The sequence below is a fragment of the Salvia miltiorrhiza genome, chromosome 5 (assembly GCF_028751815.1).
Source record: "Salvia miltiorrhiza cultivar Shanhuang (shh) chromosome 5, IMPLAD_Smil_shh, whole genome shotgun sequence".
Lineage (NCBI taxonomy): Eukaryota > Viridiplantae > Streptophyta > Magnoliopsida > Lamiales > Lamiaceae > Salvia > Salvia miltiorrhiza.
This window is the reverse complement of record NC_080391.1, coordinates 15887087-15905554: the sequence shown is the minus strand read 5'-3', so window position 1 is coordinate 15905554 and position 18468 is coordinate 15887087. Positions and strand designations below refer to the sequence as shown.

Here is an 18468-nt window from a genome sequence, read left to right as displayed (position 1 = left end):
CCATGGGCGCGGCAAAGAACATGGAAAGCGTATAACCTCCGGATGGCGGAGGGGGCGATTTGGTAAAAGGGAATACGGTAATGGTTACAGACACTGACTAAAAGATCAGGAGGAGGAAGCCTGAGACCGGCATTTATCTGAGCTTGCCAGATCACCACGGTTTTATGATTTCGAAGTTCTTCTGGGGGTGTTGTGGCTTTGGAGAAGGCAATGAATTTTAAACCCTCAGGATTACGACATTGGCGCTGCATCTTCTCTATCTCTGCAACACTAAGGCTGGATGCAGGAACACGCTTCGGGGATTGGGGTGTCTTCTTAGTTCTCTTCTTTGGTAAAGAGGGACTGGGAGCAGTTTCAGAGTCATGAGAAACAGAGGGGGAAGGAAGATTTTCGAGATCTTGGAGCTGAGGAGATGAAGATGAAGAAGCTTGGGGGGAGGGGGAAGGCGATCGCGGGGGTTGTGGAGCGGACATAGAAGCCATTATTGGAAATTTCAATCCTAGGGTTTCTAGCACGCTCAATCAGAGCACCAACAACTATACCACCAAACTACAACTAATCACAAATACTGGAAGAAGAGGCGCGCGAATTACCTAGGTCGAATAAGGATTGAGTATAGGCACCGGAACGGAAGGATCGCCGGAAGCACGTCGGAACAGGAATAAGAATCGCAGAAAATTTACAGATGAAGGGATTTCGGAAAAGCAAGAGAAGAAGAATAGTGAAAAATGGGAGTTCGAATCGACTAAGTAAAATTGTACGCGGGTAACCACCAACACACGGGATGAACGACGCGTGGCACACGGGAAATAATCGACGGATGAAGATTTATACGGAGAGTCGAAAGGACGCAAAGGTTAAAAAGTAACCTCGGGGTACGGGAAAAGTACTGTAGATCGGGCAGGCATTTAATGCAGGTGACGTCATCCACGCGGGCGAGTCCTCTGGCTAGTGGCAATACTCCAGAGTGAACTAGCCAGACCAGGGAGGGTGGGAATAATAAAAATACCAGAGGGCAATTTACAGGGTTTATCTTTGCTTTCTTATGAAATTAGAGTACTTATGTCTTCATGATTTGCAGGGATCAAGGAAAACAGCATAGTTTGGGCTTTCACAGTACCCCACTGGTTGAACACGAAAAATACCTGGTTCAACCAGACCAGAGGGGGGGGTGGTTGATGAGGAGTAATATGTGCAGAGTAGGGACAGAATACAAATCAGAGGAATCGATCCCACTGGCGGGTCAAATATGGCAGAAGAGACACACTCGCCAGAGAAGTCAATGCCATCAGAGAAGTCACCATCGTCAGAGAAGTCCTCCATGCCAGAGAAGTCGCCATCGTCAGAGAAGTCCTTCACCAGAGAAAGTATATCCGTGCCAGAGAAGTCACTACCGCCAGAGGAGATGCCCTTGCCAGAGAAGACGTGTTTACCAAAAGAGTCACCTCCACCAGAGATGTCAACATCACCAGAGAAGACGCCTTTGCCAGAAAAGACATTTCCATCAGAGGAGCCAACAAACGCGCGGAAGGTCTCCCGCATATTACCGAAATTACCAGCGTACCCTTCCATCACGCAAGACGCATGCACCGCAGATGTTTTTACTATTCTACCCCTCCGTTTGTAAATCTATAAATAGGCCTCGTGCTCGTGTATTATTTTTACGCTATCATTTGCTCTTGAATACTACAGTAACATTTTGCTCTCGTGCTTGATTTTCCGTTTGCTAGTTCATCCCTTCCGATCAACGTTAATAGGTATAGTTTACGACTTTTATTCCGTAGTTTTAGGTGTTGGTTTCGTTAAACACCAGATATCATTTGAATATCACATCAATTTTCTCAAGCCTTAGACTAGATGATTCTCAAAACTTAGTTATAGTCTTTCAAACTTCAAACAAGATGATTCTCACGAATCAGTTTTATTCTTTCAAACTCCAAACGAAATGATGCTTGAAACTTAGTTATGATATTTTAAGCTCGAAATAAGATGATGCACAAATGGTGATTTTTTAAACTCTATATAAGATGATGTTTAGAAGTTAGTTATAATCTCACAAGCTTCAGATTATATAATTTCACAAGTCAGCCCTGGTTTTTCAAGCTCATAATGAAAATGATGTTTAGAAGTGAATTATGATATTTAAAGCATCAGATAGTGATGTTAAACGATTGACGCATTATGTCAGTCATAGTATTTTAGGGTCTAGACGAGATAATGCTGAAAAGTCAGATATCGTCTTTCGAGTTCTTGATGATCATGAGATGAGATGATGCTTAGATGAAAAATAAGATCTTAAATTAATTCTTATCCATCAATATATTAAAAATGTACAAAATTTATATAAACGAGTATTTTTACTATTCTAACAAAAAGTTAACATTTAATTGACGAATATAATTAAGATTAGTATAATGTAAATTCTATTACATCAAACTGAATTAATTAAAAATTAATTATATTATACAAAAATAATATAAATAATTTAAATTATAATTTAAAATCCCGTCGAAATTCGACGGGTTATACACTAGTTTTTCTTTATAGGAATTGGCATTCCTACATCCATGGGAATCACCATTCATTCCACCTACCACAATATTAGTCATTTCATTTCATTCTTAATCCTTCCATCTATATGAAGCATGTATATATAAAACATACATTATTATTATTATTATTATTATTATTATTATTATTATTATTATTATTATTATTATTATTATTATTATTATTATTATTATTATTATTATTATTATTATCAAAATATAAACAGTATTTTTTTGAATAAAAAAATTATTTTAAAAAAAATACTTATCAACTTTAGATAAGCAATAGTCTAATATATGGATTGAAATTGATGCAACACATTACATAATCACATATAATATATAATAAGATTCTACGTATTTATTTTATATAATTTGTTCTCCTTTTTTTCTTTTATGTTTCTATTTTATATACTATCTTTTTCTTAATTATTGTATTTGTACATTAACAATGACACTAACTAATTGGTTTTTTCTTTCTAACTTATATATACTAAAACTATTGGGTCCAAATTATTAAAAAATGTGTTTAACTAAAGTAATTATTTACAGTATAACGAATAGAATAAAAAAGAATATAATTTGTTAAATTTATAAATATACATAGGGGTGGTAAAATAATTTTGATTTTCGGTTATAACCGTAATCAAGATGAAATTTTGCTTAATTGATTAACCGATAACCGAAATTTAGGGTTCGATTTGGTTATCAGTTTTAGTTATGGTTGGAATTCGGTTAATCGGTTATCGGTTTAACGGATAACCGATCTGTTAAAATCAATTAGCCGATATTTTAAAATAAAAATAAAAAAATATTTTATTTTATTTTAAAATTAACTTATATTTAATATTTTAAAATATGACTGGATTATTTTTCTTCTATGTTATATACAGATTTTTGCATGATGTTGTTTAATTAATGTATCATTCTGCATGAAGTAGAAATAAAGCGAAACAAAATATTTTTATATTAAAATCACATCTCTATATAGTATATACGTACATACATATGATGTATGATGATAAGCAGTTGAAGATGGTTGATATTAATTTTAATAAACATATTCTTTCTTTTTAAAAAGAAAATGGACTACGGTTTAGTTTAGGGTTAATATGCAAAAACACCCTAACGTTACCATCTCAACTACACTTAAGCCCCTAACCTAACGTTGATAGCAACTAACACCCCAAAGTTCATTAAGTACTACAATTAAACCTATAAACAAAATTTCTTTCACAAAATTAAGAAATTCACTTTTTTAAGTTATATCTATATAATATATAAAAAGACAGTTTAACGGCTATTTTTTCCCACTAAATTTTAAAAATCAGTTTTTTTTAACTGCTTCCTATTTTTCAACAAGTATGCAAAAATTGCGTTCCACTCATTTTTCTTTATACTCCACCTTTTTCTTTTATGTTTTGATTTATTTTATTTTCTACATCTTTCTAATCTTTTGATTTTATTTAATTAGCTTTACTTTAATTTTATTTTCAATTTTAATTTCTTTTGTTCATAGCAAATATATGACATCAATTTATATCTATATTTATATAATATACAATTAGATAATTTTTTCGGATACTTTTTAGTGTAACTTTTTTAAAATAATTTTTTTAATACTCCAGAATACCTATTTTTTTCACAATTCACACTCAATCCTGCATGTTTTTTTTCCATTTCTCTTTTTTCGTTTCAATTGTAATTTAATTTGATTAATGTTAAATATTTAATATGCATATCAAATTAAAGATTATGAAAATAGCTTTAATTTGATATAAAAAAATGGCTTTTTCCCTCCATTTATTCCCTCTTTTTTTTTCTCTCTTCTCCCACCATTTTTTCACTATTTTTTTATATTTTAATCCTTTTCTAAACATTATCACATTATTTTATTTTTTAAAAAATATGCTCATTTTAAATTTAATATAGTATAAAAATCATGAAAAATGAAGTTAAAACGATTAAGTTATGAAATAAATTAAAAGTTAAAATATTTTACTTTATCTCTTAGTTAAAATTTTACAATTTTATATATATGTTTGTGTATGAAAATACTTATTTATTTATTATGACGCATATACTACTCGATGATAATAATGCCTAATGCTAATTTTTATTATTGATTTTTTTTATTTAATAACTTTAATTATCATTACGCTTTATACAAAGTTGAAAATTTATATTTTTAAATTTAGGATTTTATTAAATAATTGACGGGCGTGGATTGTTTTAGTTTATTTATATTAAAATATATTTTATCTTTATATATTTTAATTTTATTTAATATTTATATTTATTTATTTAAATATATTGTTTAGTTTCAATGTTCGTCGTGCATCGCACGAATGGTAATACTAGTAATATATAAAAGGGAAGTTTTCTCCCTCCATTTTTTCCCACCATTTTTTCTCTCTCTTCTTCCATCAATTTTTTTCATATAAATAAATATTTTCATACACAGACATAAATAAAAGAATTGTAAAATTTTAACAAAGAGAAAGAAAATAGAATATTTTAAAATTTTAATAACTTATTTGTTTTATATTTATTTTTGATAATTTTTATACTATATTAAATATTTTGTTACAAACTTAAACATAAGATGCTTATTAAATATTTCTTCATAAATTAAATTTGATATTATTTAGAAAAGTATTAAAATTGTAAAAGAAAAATGAGATGAAAAATAATGAAAAAATTGATGGGAGAAGAGAGAAAAAATGGTGGGAAAAAATCGAGGGAGAAAACTCCTCTTTTATATATTATATAGATTAAAAAAAATGAATTTCTTAATTTTGTGAAAGAAATTGTTTGTTTGTGGATTTAATTGTAGTACTTAATGAACTTTGGGGTGTTAGTTGCTATCAACGTTAGGTTAGGGGCTTAAGTGTAGTTGGGGCGGTAACATTAGAGGTGTTTTTGCATATTAACCCGTTTAGTTTATGGTGGGGAATAGCACATATTTTATATTTTTAACTTAAAATAACTTAATTTCGGTTAACCGAAACTCCTAATCAGTTTCAATTACAGTTATTAATTTAGGTCAATTTTAATTACGGTTAATCAAAATTTTGATTTGGTTATTCCATAAACGAACCGATTACCACCCCTAGATATATATTTTTATGCTGATTAATATTATTTTGAAATGAGAATTAATATACTTACAGTTTAACTATGTATATAAAAATAATACTATGTGAAAGTTATGCTAAATTTTATGGACTCCTTAATAATATTTAATCTTAACATAATTAAGTATTAATTAATTCAAGCGTTTAAGTTCTATAAAATAAAATTAAAGAAATAATAAAAAAAAGAATTACAAATATTTAAATTAATCTATCGATAATCTCCTTTTTTTTTACAAAAAAATGAACTATATATTACATCCACATTATTACCATTTTAAAATTTTCAATTTTTCTTCGTGAAATACATCAATAAAATATTTATCTTCTCAATTGTATAATTTGTATTTATAATTTTTATACTTTTAAAGTGATGTAAAAGGTAAATTAGTAAAATAAAATAATTCCAATTCATTCCTAAACTTTATTTATAGTTACCAATCATAGGAATGGAATCAAACAAAGAATCACAATTCCATTCCTTCGATATTTCTTGTGCATACCAAGCATAAAAATCACCTAATTAAGGGCGGTTGTCATTCCAATTCTACATCCATTCCATTTCACCCTCATTTCATTCCATCCTACCAATCACCTCCTAAATAATTTTAGGTACTGTTGGGAACCTTGTGGAATATCATAACCCTTGTTTTGATGATACCAAAATTCATAGGTCTTAATTGTAATAGACTAGAATTGTTTTGAACTCAAGTGTTAGAGTTCGTTTCTAGTTTAGCTTGCGGTGTCGAAGACTGAAGACTGAAGAATGAAGGACTGAAGACTGAAGACTGCAGATACCAACTGAAGTATCAGTTGAAGAATCAGTCGAAGACTGATTACTTAATGCGCGCAATGGACTGATACTAAAGTCAAGTATCAGTTGAATATTCCTCCTCGAACTGATATTCCAATGTTCAGAGGAAGCCACGTACTCACAAAGTACAGCCGCATTAAATGCAGAGATCTCAGGATCTTATCTCTACAGAGGTCATTCCTATCTGGTGGTTACTTTTCAGAGACGTCACATCTCCTGTCCATCAAAGAGAGCCGTTTCCACCCAGACAAGGAACCTCGAAGATTGAAGCCTCAGCCCAAATTCGAATTGCTCTCCAACGGAAGAAATCTTGAGGACGATCTACGCCAACGGATCTATTCAAGAGTTCTCCTACAAATAGCACTTGAGGATCACTTCAACCTTCACCGATTCAACGACATAAGCTCTGCCGAAATTGCTACTCAGCCTAAAGCTTAATCTCCCCAAAGCTTGAATCGAAGAAGAGAATTCCAAAGCCAAAATCAGTCACTGCTGATTACACGCATTCTCTTAGACCTTAGGCAAACCTCTGTTTACCCAAAAGCCAAAGGTCAAACTTGTTTCAAAGAACTTGTTCTTTGTAAGTATAGTTGGCATTCGTTCAAACCTCCCCCCATAAGAGTGTTTTGAGTGATTCGGAGGTCAGAAGGGTTTTCTGTCTCTGAGAGTCTTAGCGCGGGTTGTGCTAAGCAAGAGAAATCCTACGCGAGTGAAGCGTGGGTACTGAAGAAGGGTTTTCTTCAGTGGTACGGTTGTGTGCACCCGGCAAGCACACGGTTCGGTTTGCAGTGCACCTGTTAAGCACTTGCGGAGTGGATTGTTGGTCTGATCAACCAACCGTGGATGTAGGAAAGAGTTTTTCCGAACTACGTAAAAGTCTATGTGTTGTTTACAGTTTTCAGTTTTACATTCTTACTTGTGTTATTTCAATTGATAAACTGAATACTGATTAACTGCAAAGAGAAACCGAATAACCAACAACGTGCTCCACCGAGGCTATTGCGAAACTAAGTTTAATTTCCGCTGCGTATGATATCAGTCTGACTGATCTATCTTCTGATAGTCAGGAAGAGTGTTATCATCTCTGTTTTAGCAAACACGACTGAAGCCCTTACTTGTATCAGTTAAGTTCCAACAATTTAACTGATAACTCTTTACTGAAGAGCTTTCAGTATCAGTCGTTAACCCTGTTTGGTCAAAACTGATTTCTGTTAAACAGACGTCTTTGTTTGCATGTAAAGTTTCGTTTTGATCTCTGACTGAGATCCCTCTGATTGAGGATTGTTTAAAAAATAGCCCATAGGTGTATTCCCCCCATACACCTATTCGAGACCCTCAGGACCTAACAGGTACAACAATTATATAAACGGTTAAATGCATCTAAAATCACGAATTTGAGTAAAAATCCATTTTTAACACAAATTTTCAAAAATTCAATTTTATACACCAACTTTGAGATTTGTTCAATTTTAACAACGAATTCATTTTCGATTAAAAACACTCGTGATACTTTGGGTAGGCTCACTACGCTCCCAAAAACGCACGAAAATACCGATAGGTTAGAAGATAAATGATAGTAAGCCCAGACGTCAGTGCTATGTGTTTTTTTAAATTGTTGAAGATGAATTCATTGTTAAAATTGAATAGGATTCTAAAATTAATGTATAAAAATGAATTTTAAAAATAGATTTTGACTAAAATTCGTAAATTTACATATATTTAACCCTTATATAAACTCAAATTATTTTGATATTCAAAACTATTAATAATATGACCTACCAAACACACGCCAAGAAAAAAGGATGCAAAATAAAAGGAAGGTTGTTTCTCGAGGGTGCAAAATATTGGGTTCGTCACTAAATTATTGAAACTTGAGGGGCAAACTGAAAATCTCACATTCTCCCTCATTATATTATCGTAAGATCTCTCTCAAATCACAAATTCTTTGGCTATTTGTTTGCGAAATATTGTATCAATAGATTTGGCGAACTCTACCCTAACCCTAAATCTGCATCTCTTCCGCAATCAAGATTTCATCGTTTTACCTCAACCCTAATTCGGTCGTTAACCCTAATTCCAACGACTATGACCGGTGATTCGATTGAACCAACGCGTCGTAAGCACCACCGATCCTCCTCCACCGACGACGCGGAGGAGCGATCGAAACGCCGCAAACATCGCCATCACCACCGGCATCGCCATCACCACCGCCACCGGAGCAGCAAAGAGAAGGAAGAAATAACCGAGAGGGAAGAATTGGAAGGTGATAGAATCGATGATGCTGAGGTTGAAGAAAAGAAATTAGAAAGTACCACCGAGGATGGTGGAGGTTCTTCGGGCGAAGTTCCAGTGAAGCATAAATCTGATTTCGCCGGTTTGGATTATGAGATGGAGGAAGGCGAGATAGTGGAGGATGATGGTTTGGTCGATTTTGTTAATGAGGATTCTGACAAGTTCAAGAAGAATTCGCAATCGGATGTTGAGTTTGGGGAAATTAAGACGAACGGATGTGATGATTTTAACATGGTGTGTTCAGATCCCCCTTGCTCTATCTCTACCTATTTGTTTTTTCCTCCATTCTGGTATTCATTGCTTCATGGGGTCTTATAGGTTCTTTGAATTTCTGTTGCATTCTTTTTTTCACTGGACTTCTATCATGAACATGGTTTTTGTGTTTTCTTATAACGTTGTCTCCCAATTCGTATATGACATTTTCCACATGGCCAAGTGTCCCCAAAGAAAGTTTTCTAGTTCTTTGGAACCCGGATATCATGAGCTCCCGTGACTTCTTTATGTGTTTGAGTTTCTGATCAAATTTGTAGTGATAGGAAGATGTTCTGCTTTCATGCAAATATTCTTGCTGCATTACATGGACCCAGCAAATTTTATGAAAAGGGAGCCTTGCACCCCATAATTACATTTTGGTGTCAGGCAAAGTTCCCCTTAGGCGTTTCCACTTTCCAGAAGACTGAAATGATGGCTTTGAATTGATTGTAAGACTTGGTTACATGTACAAAACTTATTTTGCAAGCGTTGTTAGTTATGTATGATTTTGGCTTGTTGAGTAATGATCCCTTCCTATTTTTCTTTTCAGGGAGTCAATGAAGATAGTCTGGAAACAGTTGATAAAAAATTACAGAATTTGGGGAGGGACAAAACAGATAGCAAAGAAAGTGGTGAGATAGATCAGGAGAGATTATCTAATTCTGTGGGTCTTGCGAATGGGGGTTATGAAAATAAATATCAGGAAGTGAATAGTACGCACCTCTCTAAAGTTGATAAGCCGAATTGCAACTTTGTTGATGAAGTTGATCGAACAAGCTTGAGGAAATCTTCATCTTCTGAGAAAGTGCCTGGGGGCGGATCTCACTCTCATGAAAATCACCTGAAAGAGAGATCATATAATAACCTGTTGAAGTCACCTGATTTGTCTAGGGGAAGGTCTCGGTCCCGAAGTATTGTACGTGAAGCTTCCCTGGAGGTCCCCTATTTTAGGGAGAGGAAACACCGCAGTGTGTCTGATGATGAACAGGCTGCGAGAGATTCCAAAGGGTACAGACACAGCAGTAGGGACATCAGGGACAAAGAACGGGAGCGTAGTTCTAGCAGCAGATATACGGAGAGAGTAGAAAGGCATTACAGTACTCGGGACACATACAGGGAGGGCAGCAGGGAGAGGGATTGGGATAGAGATAGAAATAGAGACAAAGAAAGGAAGGATGAAGAGATGGGAAGGGAAAGAGAAAGAAACAGGCTTCGAGACAGATATCGAGGAGAGAAAGAACAAGATATGCGGGAGAATGATAGAGACTGGGAAAGGGAGAGGGGAAGAGATCGGGGGAGTGGGAGGGAGAGGGAGAGAGACAGAGATCGCGTTAGAGAAGACCAGATCAGGGATCGGGAGAGAGATAGACAAGGGGTTAGAGATGGCAGAAGGGCTAGAAGTAGAGATAAAAATAGGGATAATGATGTTGATCGATTAAGCAGACGCCAGAAATATGACAAGGATGAAGATGCTCATAGAGATAGGGTTAATGAAACCAGGCACAGAAGAAACTATGAAGATTACCATACAGAGAATATGAGGAGAAGTGATTTTGAAAATGAGAGATCTAACAATAAACAGGGCAACGAGAAGTTGGAGAGGTATATACTTCTTTAAAAGAAATTAGTTGATTTGAGCATTTTTTTTTATCGCCTTCTAAACTTGTTCATTTTGTGCTTTGGATTGTCACAGAGAAGATGACCGGCAAGAGGACTATCAAGAAAAGATCGCAGTGCAACTTGCTGAGCAGGAGGAGGATGATCTTGAGAGAATCAAGGAGGAAAGTAGGAGGCGAAGGCAAGCTATCCTCGAAAAGTACAAAAACAAGCAGCAAAAACCTGAAACCCATTTACAAGGTATGGGCAAAGATTTTATACGCTTACCCTCAGCAAATAGTTGAAGTTGAACTTGAGCTTCGCTGGAACAACTCTTCAATATTATCACACTTTTATGTGCTCTTTCCTGGCATTATCATCATAAGTCTTCTGGTATTTACTAGTTCACCGTATGTATAAATTCAAGTTAAAGGTGAATTTTTGAAATAAAAGTATTTGCTAGCATATTATGGATATGCTGGATTATAATCAAACTATCTTAAAGCCCTTTTTTGTTACATGTTGAAGTTTAACTTCATATTCTTGAACTTTCAGGTTTGGCATTTTATGACAGCATAGTCACTTCTCCTATATGTTTGCCTCTTTTCTTCTGGTAATGTTATGTTTGGCTAATTCTTGCATCTTATGTGCCAGTAGTGGATGCAGTTGGAGAGTCTCCATCACAAGTGGCATCTGCTGAAGTTCTACCTGAAAACTCTGACAATCAGACTGAAGGAGTAGATGATTATGTTCCTGAACCGTCCTTTGCTGTGGGGAAATCACCTTCGCAAAATGGTCTTTCCACTGTTGAGATGCCCACTGGAACTGGAGGGCTAGGAGAGGGTACGCCTAAGGTATTTCTGCTGCCCTTGGTTATACATTTTATGTTTTCTATCAGCAATTATGTAAGTTGTACTTGCTGCTTTGTTTCTTATAGAAAAGGTCATCGAAGTGGTTCATATTTTCTTAGTATCATGAATGGCACTTTTTGTTGGTTGTATGTAGTCTTTATATTGTAATATCACACCAAAGAATGATGAGTTGTTCCTTTATGTGATTGTTGCAGAGTGAGAGATCCAATGATATGTTTCGTGATGATATATTTGGAGAATCACCTGCTGGAGTTCGTAAAATGGTTAGTCTTGGGTTCTTTTGTTGGTACACCGTACACGCTTTAATTTTTTCGTTGAAGTTATATTGATTATTTAGCCCCTGGAGTCCGTTGAATCTTTCCTATGTTGTAGTGCTTCTCTGTTAGGAGCCATTTGTTGCTTCTCTTATTTGAATCAGACACTTCTTCAGGGTAAAGGGGATGGTATAGCTGTTGAAAAGAGTGGACTAAATGACAATTGGGATGATGCCGAAGGTTACTATGGTATGTGCCTGACCACTAATATCTCTACTGCATTATGTCTGTTTCAATGTATTTATAATGATCCATGATATCATCTTTGTGGTGCTTTTGGCTTGGTTACATATCTATTGCTGGGTAAAAGAGGTTTGTGGTGCTTTTGGCTTGGTTACATACCTATTGCCTGGTAAAAGAGGTTAAAAATGTCGGGAAAATTTGACTTTTCGGTGGAGCTAAGTTTGGTGATGTCTCATTTTGGAAATGATTTAGAGTAGTGCCAAACCCCATGGGGTATATGCGTATTTGTATTTGTATTTGTATCAACACTGCTCATGAAAGTGTAACTTTTCAGTTGGACTTTATCTAATAATAATCTCATTATATTTGTGACGACCAGGCTACCGTTTTGGGGAAGTACTTGATGGCCGTTATGAGATAATAGCTGCCCATGGAAAAGGTGTATTTTCAACTGTTGTTCGAGCAAAGGATCTAAAGGCTAAGCCTGGTGATACTGAAGAAGTAGCAATCAAAATTATACGTAATAATGAAACAATGTGAGTATCTTTCTTTTTCTTTTTATTCAGCTTTAAATGGTTGTGATCATTGGAAGCCTTTTGCTAACCATCTTAGTATTCTTGTTGTCTTCAAATATAGGTACAAGGCAGGTATGGAAGAGTTGGTCATTCTAAAGAAGTTAGTTGGTGCGGACCCTGAGAGCAAGCGCCATTGTGTTCGTTTTCTTTCTACCTTCAAGTACCGGAATCATCTATGCTTAGTTTTTGAATCACTTCATATGAATTTACGAGAAGTTCTGAAGAAATTTGGTCGTAATATTGGTCTGAAGCTTACAGCTGTGAGGGCATATGCTAAGCAACTATTCATTGCATTGAAACATTTGAAAAATTGTGGTGTTCTTCATTGTGATATCAAACCAGATAATATGCTGGTATGCAGGCAGCATCCTCTTCTTTTGTTTTCTAATTATGTTTTAGCTTTTATTGTATACTATTTTGAATCTCTTCAGTGATCAGTGCACATTTCTTTCTCTAGGTGAATGAAGCAAAAAACGTGTTGAAGCTTTGTGACTTCGGTAATGCCATGTTTGCTGGTAAAAATGAAATTACGCCCTATCTTGTTAGCCGTTTTTATCGTGCCCCTGAGATAAGTAAGTGTGATGCTAGTTGCAATGTAATATTGCTTTCTTTTGATTAATTGTTTTCATCATTAAACTTGTTTATTTCTCTGTCTTCAGTTCTAGGACTATCATATGACCATCCTATGGATATTTGGTCAGTTGGCTGCTGTCTGTTTGAGCTTTACACTGGGAAGGTCCTATTTCCTGGTCCTACTAACAATGACATGCTTCGTCTTCACATGGAATTGAAAGGTCCTTTCCCAAAGAAGATGCTCCGTAAGGTAAGTATGAAGTTTTATTGTTTGTACTGAGGCAAGTCTGATGCCCTTTAATATTTTTTGTGTTGTCATTTGATGGTCATGTGTCCTTACTTGCTACTTCGTTGCAGGGAGCATTTACTGATCAGCACTTTGACCAGGATTTAAATTTTCTTGCAACAGATGAGGACCCAGTCTCGAAAAAGGTTGGAATGCTACTTTTGAATAGCTTTGCTATCTTTATATATGGTACTCCACTTACATGTTGGTTATAATGGATCTGTGCTTTTGTTGAACTTTTACTCTGTTTTCGCAGCCAATAAGGAGACTGATTGTGAATATCAAGCCAAAAGACTTTGGCACATTAATTTCAGGATCTCCTGGTGAGGATCCGAAAATGGTCGCTAATTTTAGAGATCTTATGGAAAAGATATTTGTCTTGGATCCAGATAAGAGGTTGAATGTATCACAGGCCTTGGGCCATCCTTTCATCACGGGCAAGTGAACCATGATGCTGATTTCTGACTACAGAACTGCTGTTGCATTAGATACTTATGCATTTTGGTCTCGTCTCAATACTGAATTATCTAATTGGACATTTATCTGTCTTTGTCTTCTGTCTGGGAGCAAGAATTCAGGAGACGGTGAATGGGGCATGGTTGAAGTTCTTAGAGATGATCTTGGGGAAGGCAGTTATCGTGGAGTTCTTTCCATGGATTGTTTTCTGTTTCTATTGTAAGAAACTCACTGAAGGCGTTTCCTTTGTTTGTACTAATTCTTAATGAAACAATTAAGAAACTTTACAAATCATTGTTTTTCAGTGATTCGGGTTTACATTTACTGTGGATCTGGTACTATCAGTTACATTTGGAGGCATTAGTTTCTTCAGTATAGTGATTGGGATACCATTGCCTCCACCTATACATATGTATATATATGATGTGCTTTTCGCTTTTCCAAATGTGGTTCTTTTCGGGATTTTATCTCGAGAGTTGGTATAGACTTTTCATGATCATGTCCTGATGCCATATGTTTTCTACTTTTTTAAATAATAGTCACAGGTGGTTTGCTTATTGTTCTAGATTATTCTTTGTATTATTTTATTCCTGTACTCTACTGTAGACCTTTTGGTTCTGGAGAGTCTAATCTAATCTTTCATTCAGGACCCTTCATATGCTATGAGGAAACTGTTCAGTGGTTTAGATGATTAAAGGCACTCTGGAGAAGGTACCTTGGTTTGTCTCTTAGGAGTTTATGTGGTGCCTTTGAGAACTAACCCATTTGAATATGAATTACCTTAATGATTTTTATTATTTGCATTGGTTTGGATAGTCCCCGTTTAAGATATGTAGAGTTCATGAGTGGTAAATTTGACTGCCTTGTGGTCTTGTACGTTCAAAATGTCTCAGAACCGTAAGGTATTGCATACAAGAAAACCATATATGCCCATCTCTGTGACACGTCTATTAGTGTCTCAAAGTTCTGATGAATGCTCGCTATTAAATTATTTTTTGGTCCACTGTGCTTTTTTGTTGCACCATATGTTCCTTGAGTTGACATTACGGAGTGCTTTTTGGTTGCTTTTGCTTTAGAATTTTAAAATTATGCACCTTGAGGTTGTCATATATCTGATCCATGGTTTGGTTGTTCTGGAGGACTGTATGCCTGGAGATATGTTTGGATGCTGCTCTGAAGTATGAAATAACTCAAGTAAGTTATCCAGTTTGATATATCTATTCTATTATTTTTCTTTTTAATCAACACCTTTCTTTCTGTTGGTGGGGGTGGTGGGTTGGGTGGAGGGTGGTGATGTACCATTCGTTAAGTGATTCTGAAACTCAATTATGACCTGCATCTTTTGTGTTTGTAGGGTTGAGCATCTCCCCTTGACACTGGTGAGTGACCTCTGTGTTGCCTATTGTTTTCGGTCTCTACTTTTTTTTGCTGATAATCAGTTTTGTGATGTCCCTGGCATCATGCCCATCTATTTATTCGATTTCTTTCAAATGACTGCCCAGTTGGTTTTGACTTTTTTGATTGACAATCCTTGTGATTTCACTTTCATTGAACTTTGGATAGTATTCTTGTTTTGGGCACTAATACATTTCCCAGGAGTTCTTGATTTTTGATAGGTAAGAAACTTGTACTCTTGGCATAATATCTCAATTTTGACTAGATTACCTTGATGACAGTCATTAGGAAATTTGATGGGATAGACAGCTTCTTAGAAACTCTTTTATCTCCCCCAGCTCCACAATTGAAAAAGATAATCTGAATCAGCTTATAATCATTTTGCAAGTGTATGCAAACCATCGTCTATCATTGGTATTTTATTGGGGATTCTTTTTAAATTTTAATGTTTTGTTTTCAATGAAAATATTAGTTGCATGTCTATCATGTGAAGTGCAATGATGCTAAGGTGGGTGTGTAAATCTTAAATACTGCGAAGTTGCTGTGTGCTTGAATAAACCGCCTAATCCCCAAAATTCAATTTCGATCGCCATTTTCTGGAGATTAGGTGAAACATGTGATTTCTCTCTCTCCCCCCCCTTCCCCCCCCCCCAAAAAAAAAAAAAATTAAAAAATAAAAATGAAAGAACAAAGATGACAGAATTCTCCTGCTGGGAGCTCACAAGCGGTGAGGCTGCATTCTCTTGTTTCATTGGTGGATCAACTAATGGAGAGAGGCTAAATCTGTTGTTGAAGCAGTGATTCCATGTTACTTATTTGACTTGACGAATAACATGTGCTACCTTTTTAGATTTCTTCCTTCTATGTAACTTCTCTTTCTATAACTGTTCATTTTAATATTATTGGGTAATGTTCTGCAATTGTTGAGTAATGCAAGCTGTGTCATAGAGGAATAATGGTATTTGGTACAGAGTTGTCAAGTACAATTTACATTTTGTTCATTTTGATTCCTGGCCGTTTTATTGGTTTCCAGTTGTCGATTACTTGTGATGGGTGATGCAACATAATTTCTGCCGTAACCCTGAAATTAGAAGTTGGCCTATCACTCGATTGTTATAGGATGCTTGAAGATGTTAGGATTTGATAGGTTCTAGGTTTTGGCTGTGTGAACATTCTCTTGGGGTGAGATTGTTTTCGTGGTGATCTTATACTGTTTGCACACTGCAAATGTAAGGGAATGTTGATTTTGAGAAAAGTTGATGAGTCTGCCGCTCTTTGTATAGGTCTTCCATGTTTCAAATCCAAGAAGCATTTTTTTTCTTCTTGTTTTGTACTCGAACTAGTTGTGAACTAGAACTACTTCTGATATTTTCTTGATTTTTTTTTATTCTCAACGTTGTTTTCTCAATTCTCAGTTTTGTGTATCTGCTGATCATTACGCTTGAGAAATCTTGCAATCGGTCTCAAATTATTTGGATTTCATTTCCTAATCTCAATTAAATAAGGTGGATGTCTCTCAATATCTTACGCAATGTGCCGTCATATAAAAAGAATTGTGGGTAAAGTTTGTAAGCATATGATATGACAGCGCGGTAATGAAAAAATTGGTAAGCCTTATCGTGCGATGCACTGTTTATTTTTAAAATTTTAAATTATTTATTAATGTCAAAATATCATAAATTATGAATTAGATTAATTGGTAGTAAAAAAATTATGTTAATTTAAATATTAGTATTTGGATGAAAATAATGTGTAATAACAATGTTATCAACTTAATGAGTATAAATTTAAATTATACCATTAGTATTGCATATTAAATACATATAATAATAATTGTTAGATTTTATAAATTGTAACGCAAATAATTTAAGTCGATTTTATTGATTAGTAAATAACAGTAAACCATGAATATAATAAAATTAATAGTTGTCATTTATTATAATAATTTTAGGCTTTTAGAAGTTCAAAATGTATTATTATTAAAATTTATATTCAAATAACTCAAAATTAATTAAGAAATCAGGAAAAATACGAATAATATAAAAAATAAAATATAGCAACAAATATGTTCATATAAAAAAACATAAAATAATAATTTGTACACATAGTTAATAAATCTATATAATATTTTAAATTCTACTTTCATATTAAAATGATTGATTGCATTAAAAATTAATGTGATTGAAAAATATTTAAACTTAAAATAACTATAATTAAAAAATTATATAAACCTTTTTAAAGGAAAAAAATGACATCTACTTACTTTTTTCACCAGTGAAGAGAAACAAAATGAAAAAAGAGTGATATTCAACATTAAAGATAAATAAGAGCGAATAAAAATTAATTTTGATGTTGATACTTCAAACGATCATTAGTTTTTTATTTTAAATTTATTTTTTATATTTTTTTTATCAAATTGAAGATCTTTTCATAATATTTTATTTAACATCCATATTGAATATGTTTTTCATGAATCAAAATTAATAATTTTTTAAAAAGAATTAAAATAATAAAAAGAGAAAATAGGATATAAAAATTTGGAGGAAAAAATTATGAGGAGAGAAATTGGAAGTAACTCCTCTTTTATACTCTCTTCATCCAATTGATAATTACTAACTTTCCTTTTTCGTCCGTCCACAAAAAAATATGCCACATCCATTTTTAATAGTAGGGTCCACACCATTCCACTCACATTTAAAGTGGGACCCTTACTCCACTACCAACTTCACTCACATTTTATTAAAACCCGTGCCGAAAGTAAAGTGACATATCTTTGGTGGACGGAAGAAGTATTTTATAGAAGGAAGCCACTTCTCACAAAAAGTGGTAAGTTTCACCACTTTCTATCACTTTTACTCTTAAATCATTCTTTTTCTTAATAATCGTGGCCAAAATAATGAGCCATTATCAATTCATTTTTCTTTTTAATAGCCGTGTCCAAAAGTAATGAGTTATTATCAATGGGATGAAGGGAGTATTATATATAGATTGTATTAAAAAAGGGATCGAAGTGCAATTGTGAGTAGCTCGTGAAAATCTGTTGCGGAAAAAACTGTAAATGTCTGCAAGTTGCAGTAATATACAAAACAAAGTAACTGGGCAAATGCTAAATCATAGAATTAAGAATTATGTATATGTGTATGTTTCTTTTACACTATCAGTCCCTGCTGCATAATT

At 34.2% G+C, this 18468-nt stretch overlaps 1 protein-coding gene across 7 annotated transcripts; it reads left to right on the top strand.

Moving 5' to 3' along the window:
* The first annotated feature begins 8292 nt into the window (after positions 1 to 8292).
* On the top strand, positions 8293 to 16611 carry LOC130986327 (uncharacterized). Of its 7 annotated transcripts, none has more exons than XM_057909710.1 (16): positions 8299 to 9023; positions 9592 to 10643; positions 10735 to 10898; positions 11292 to 11491; positions 11704 to 11772; positions 11940 to 12012; positions 12386 to 12542; positions 12643 to 12934; positions 13039 to 13153; positions 13241 to 13404; positions 13512 to 13586; positions 13697 to 14115; positions 14544 to 14607; positions 15036 to 15090; positions 15251 to 15275; positions 16325 to 16611. In XM_057909710.1, exons 1-12 carry the CDS (start codon positions 8583 to 8585, stop codon positions 13883 to 13885), a joined length of 2991 nt encoding a protein of 996 aa, XP_057765693.1. In that variant the 5' UTR covers positions 8299 to 8582; the 3' UTR covers positions 13886 to 14115; positions 14544 to 14607; positions 15036 to 15090; positions 15251 to 15275; positions 16325 to 16611. The 7 variants fall into 7 exon arrangements, with proteins under 7 accessions (XP_057765690.1, XP_057765693.1, XP_057765694.1 ...); XM_057909711.1 differs by having other exon boundaries at positions 15992 to 16611; XM_057909712.1 differs by lacking the exon at positions 16325 to 16611 and adding an exon at positions 15899 to 15928.
* The last annotated feature ends 1857 nt before the right edge of the window (positions 16612 to 18468 follow it).

Coding starts and splice junctions, on each gene's coding strand:
- LOC130986327 (XM_057909710.1), top strand. CDS start 8,583: ATGACCGGTGATTCGATTGAACCAACGCGTCGTAAGCACCACCGATCC. Junction 11,773..11,939: donor CTGCTGGAGTTCGTAAAATG/GTTAGTCTTGGG, acceptor ACACTTCTTCAG/GGTAAAGGGGATGGTATAGC. Junction 13,405..13,511: donor CAAAGAAGATGCTCCGTAAG/GTAAGTATGAAG, acceptor ACTTCGTTGCAG/GGAGCATTTACTGATCAGCA.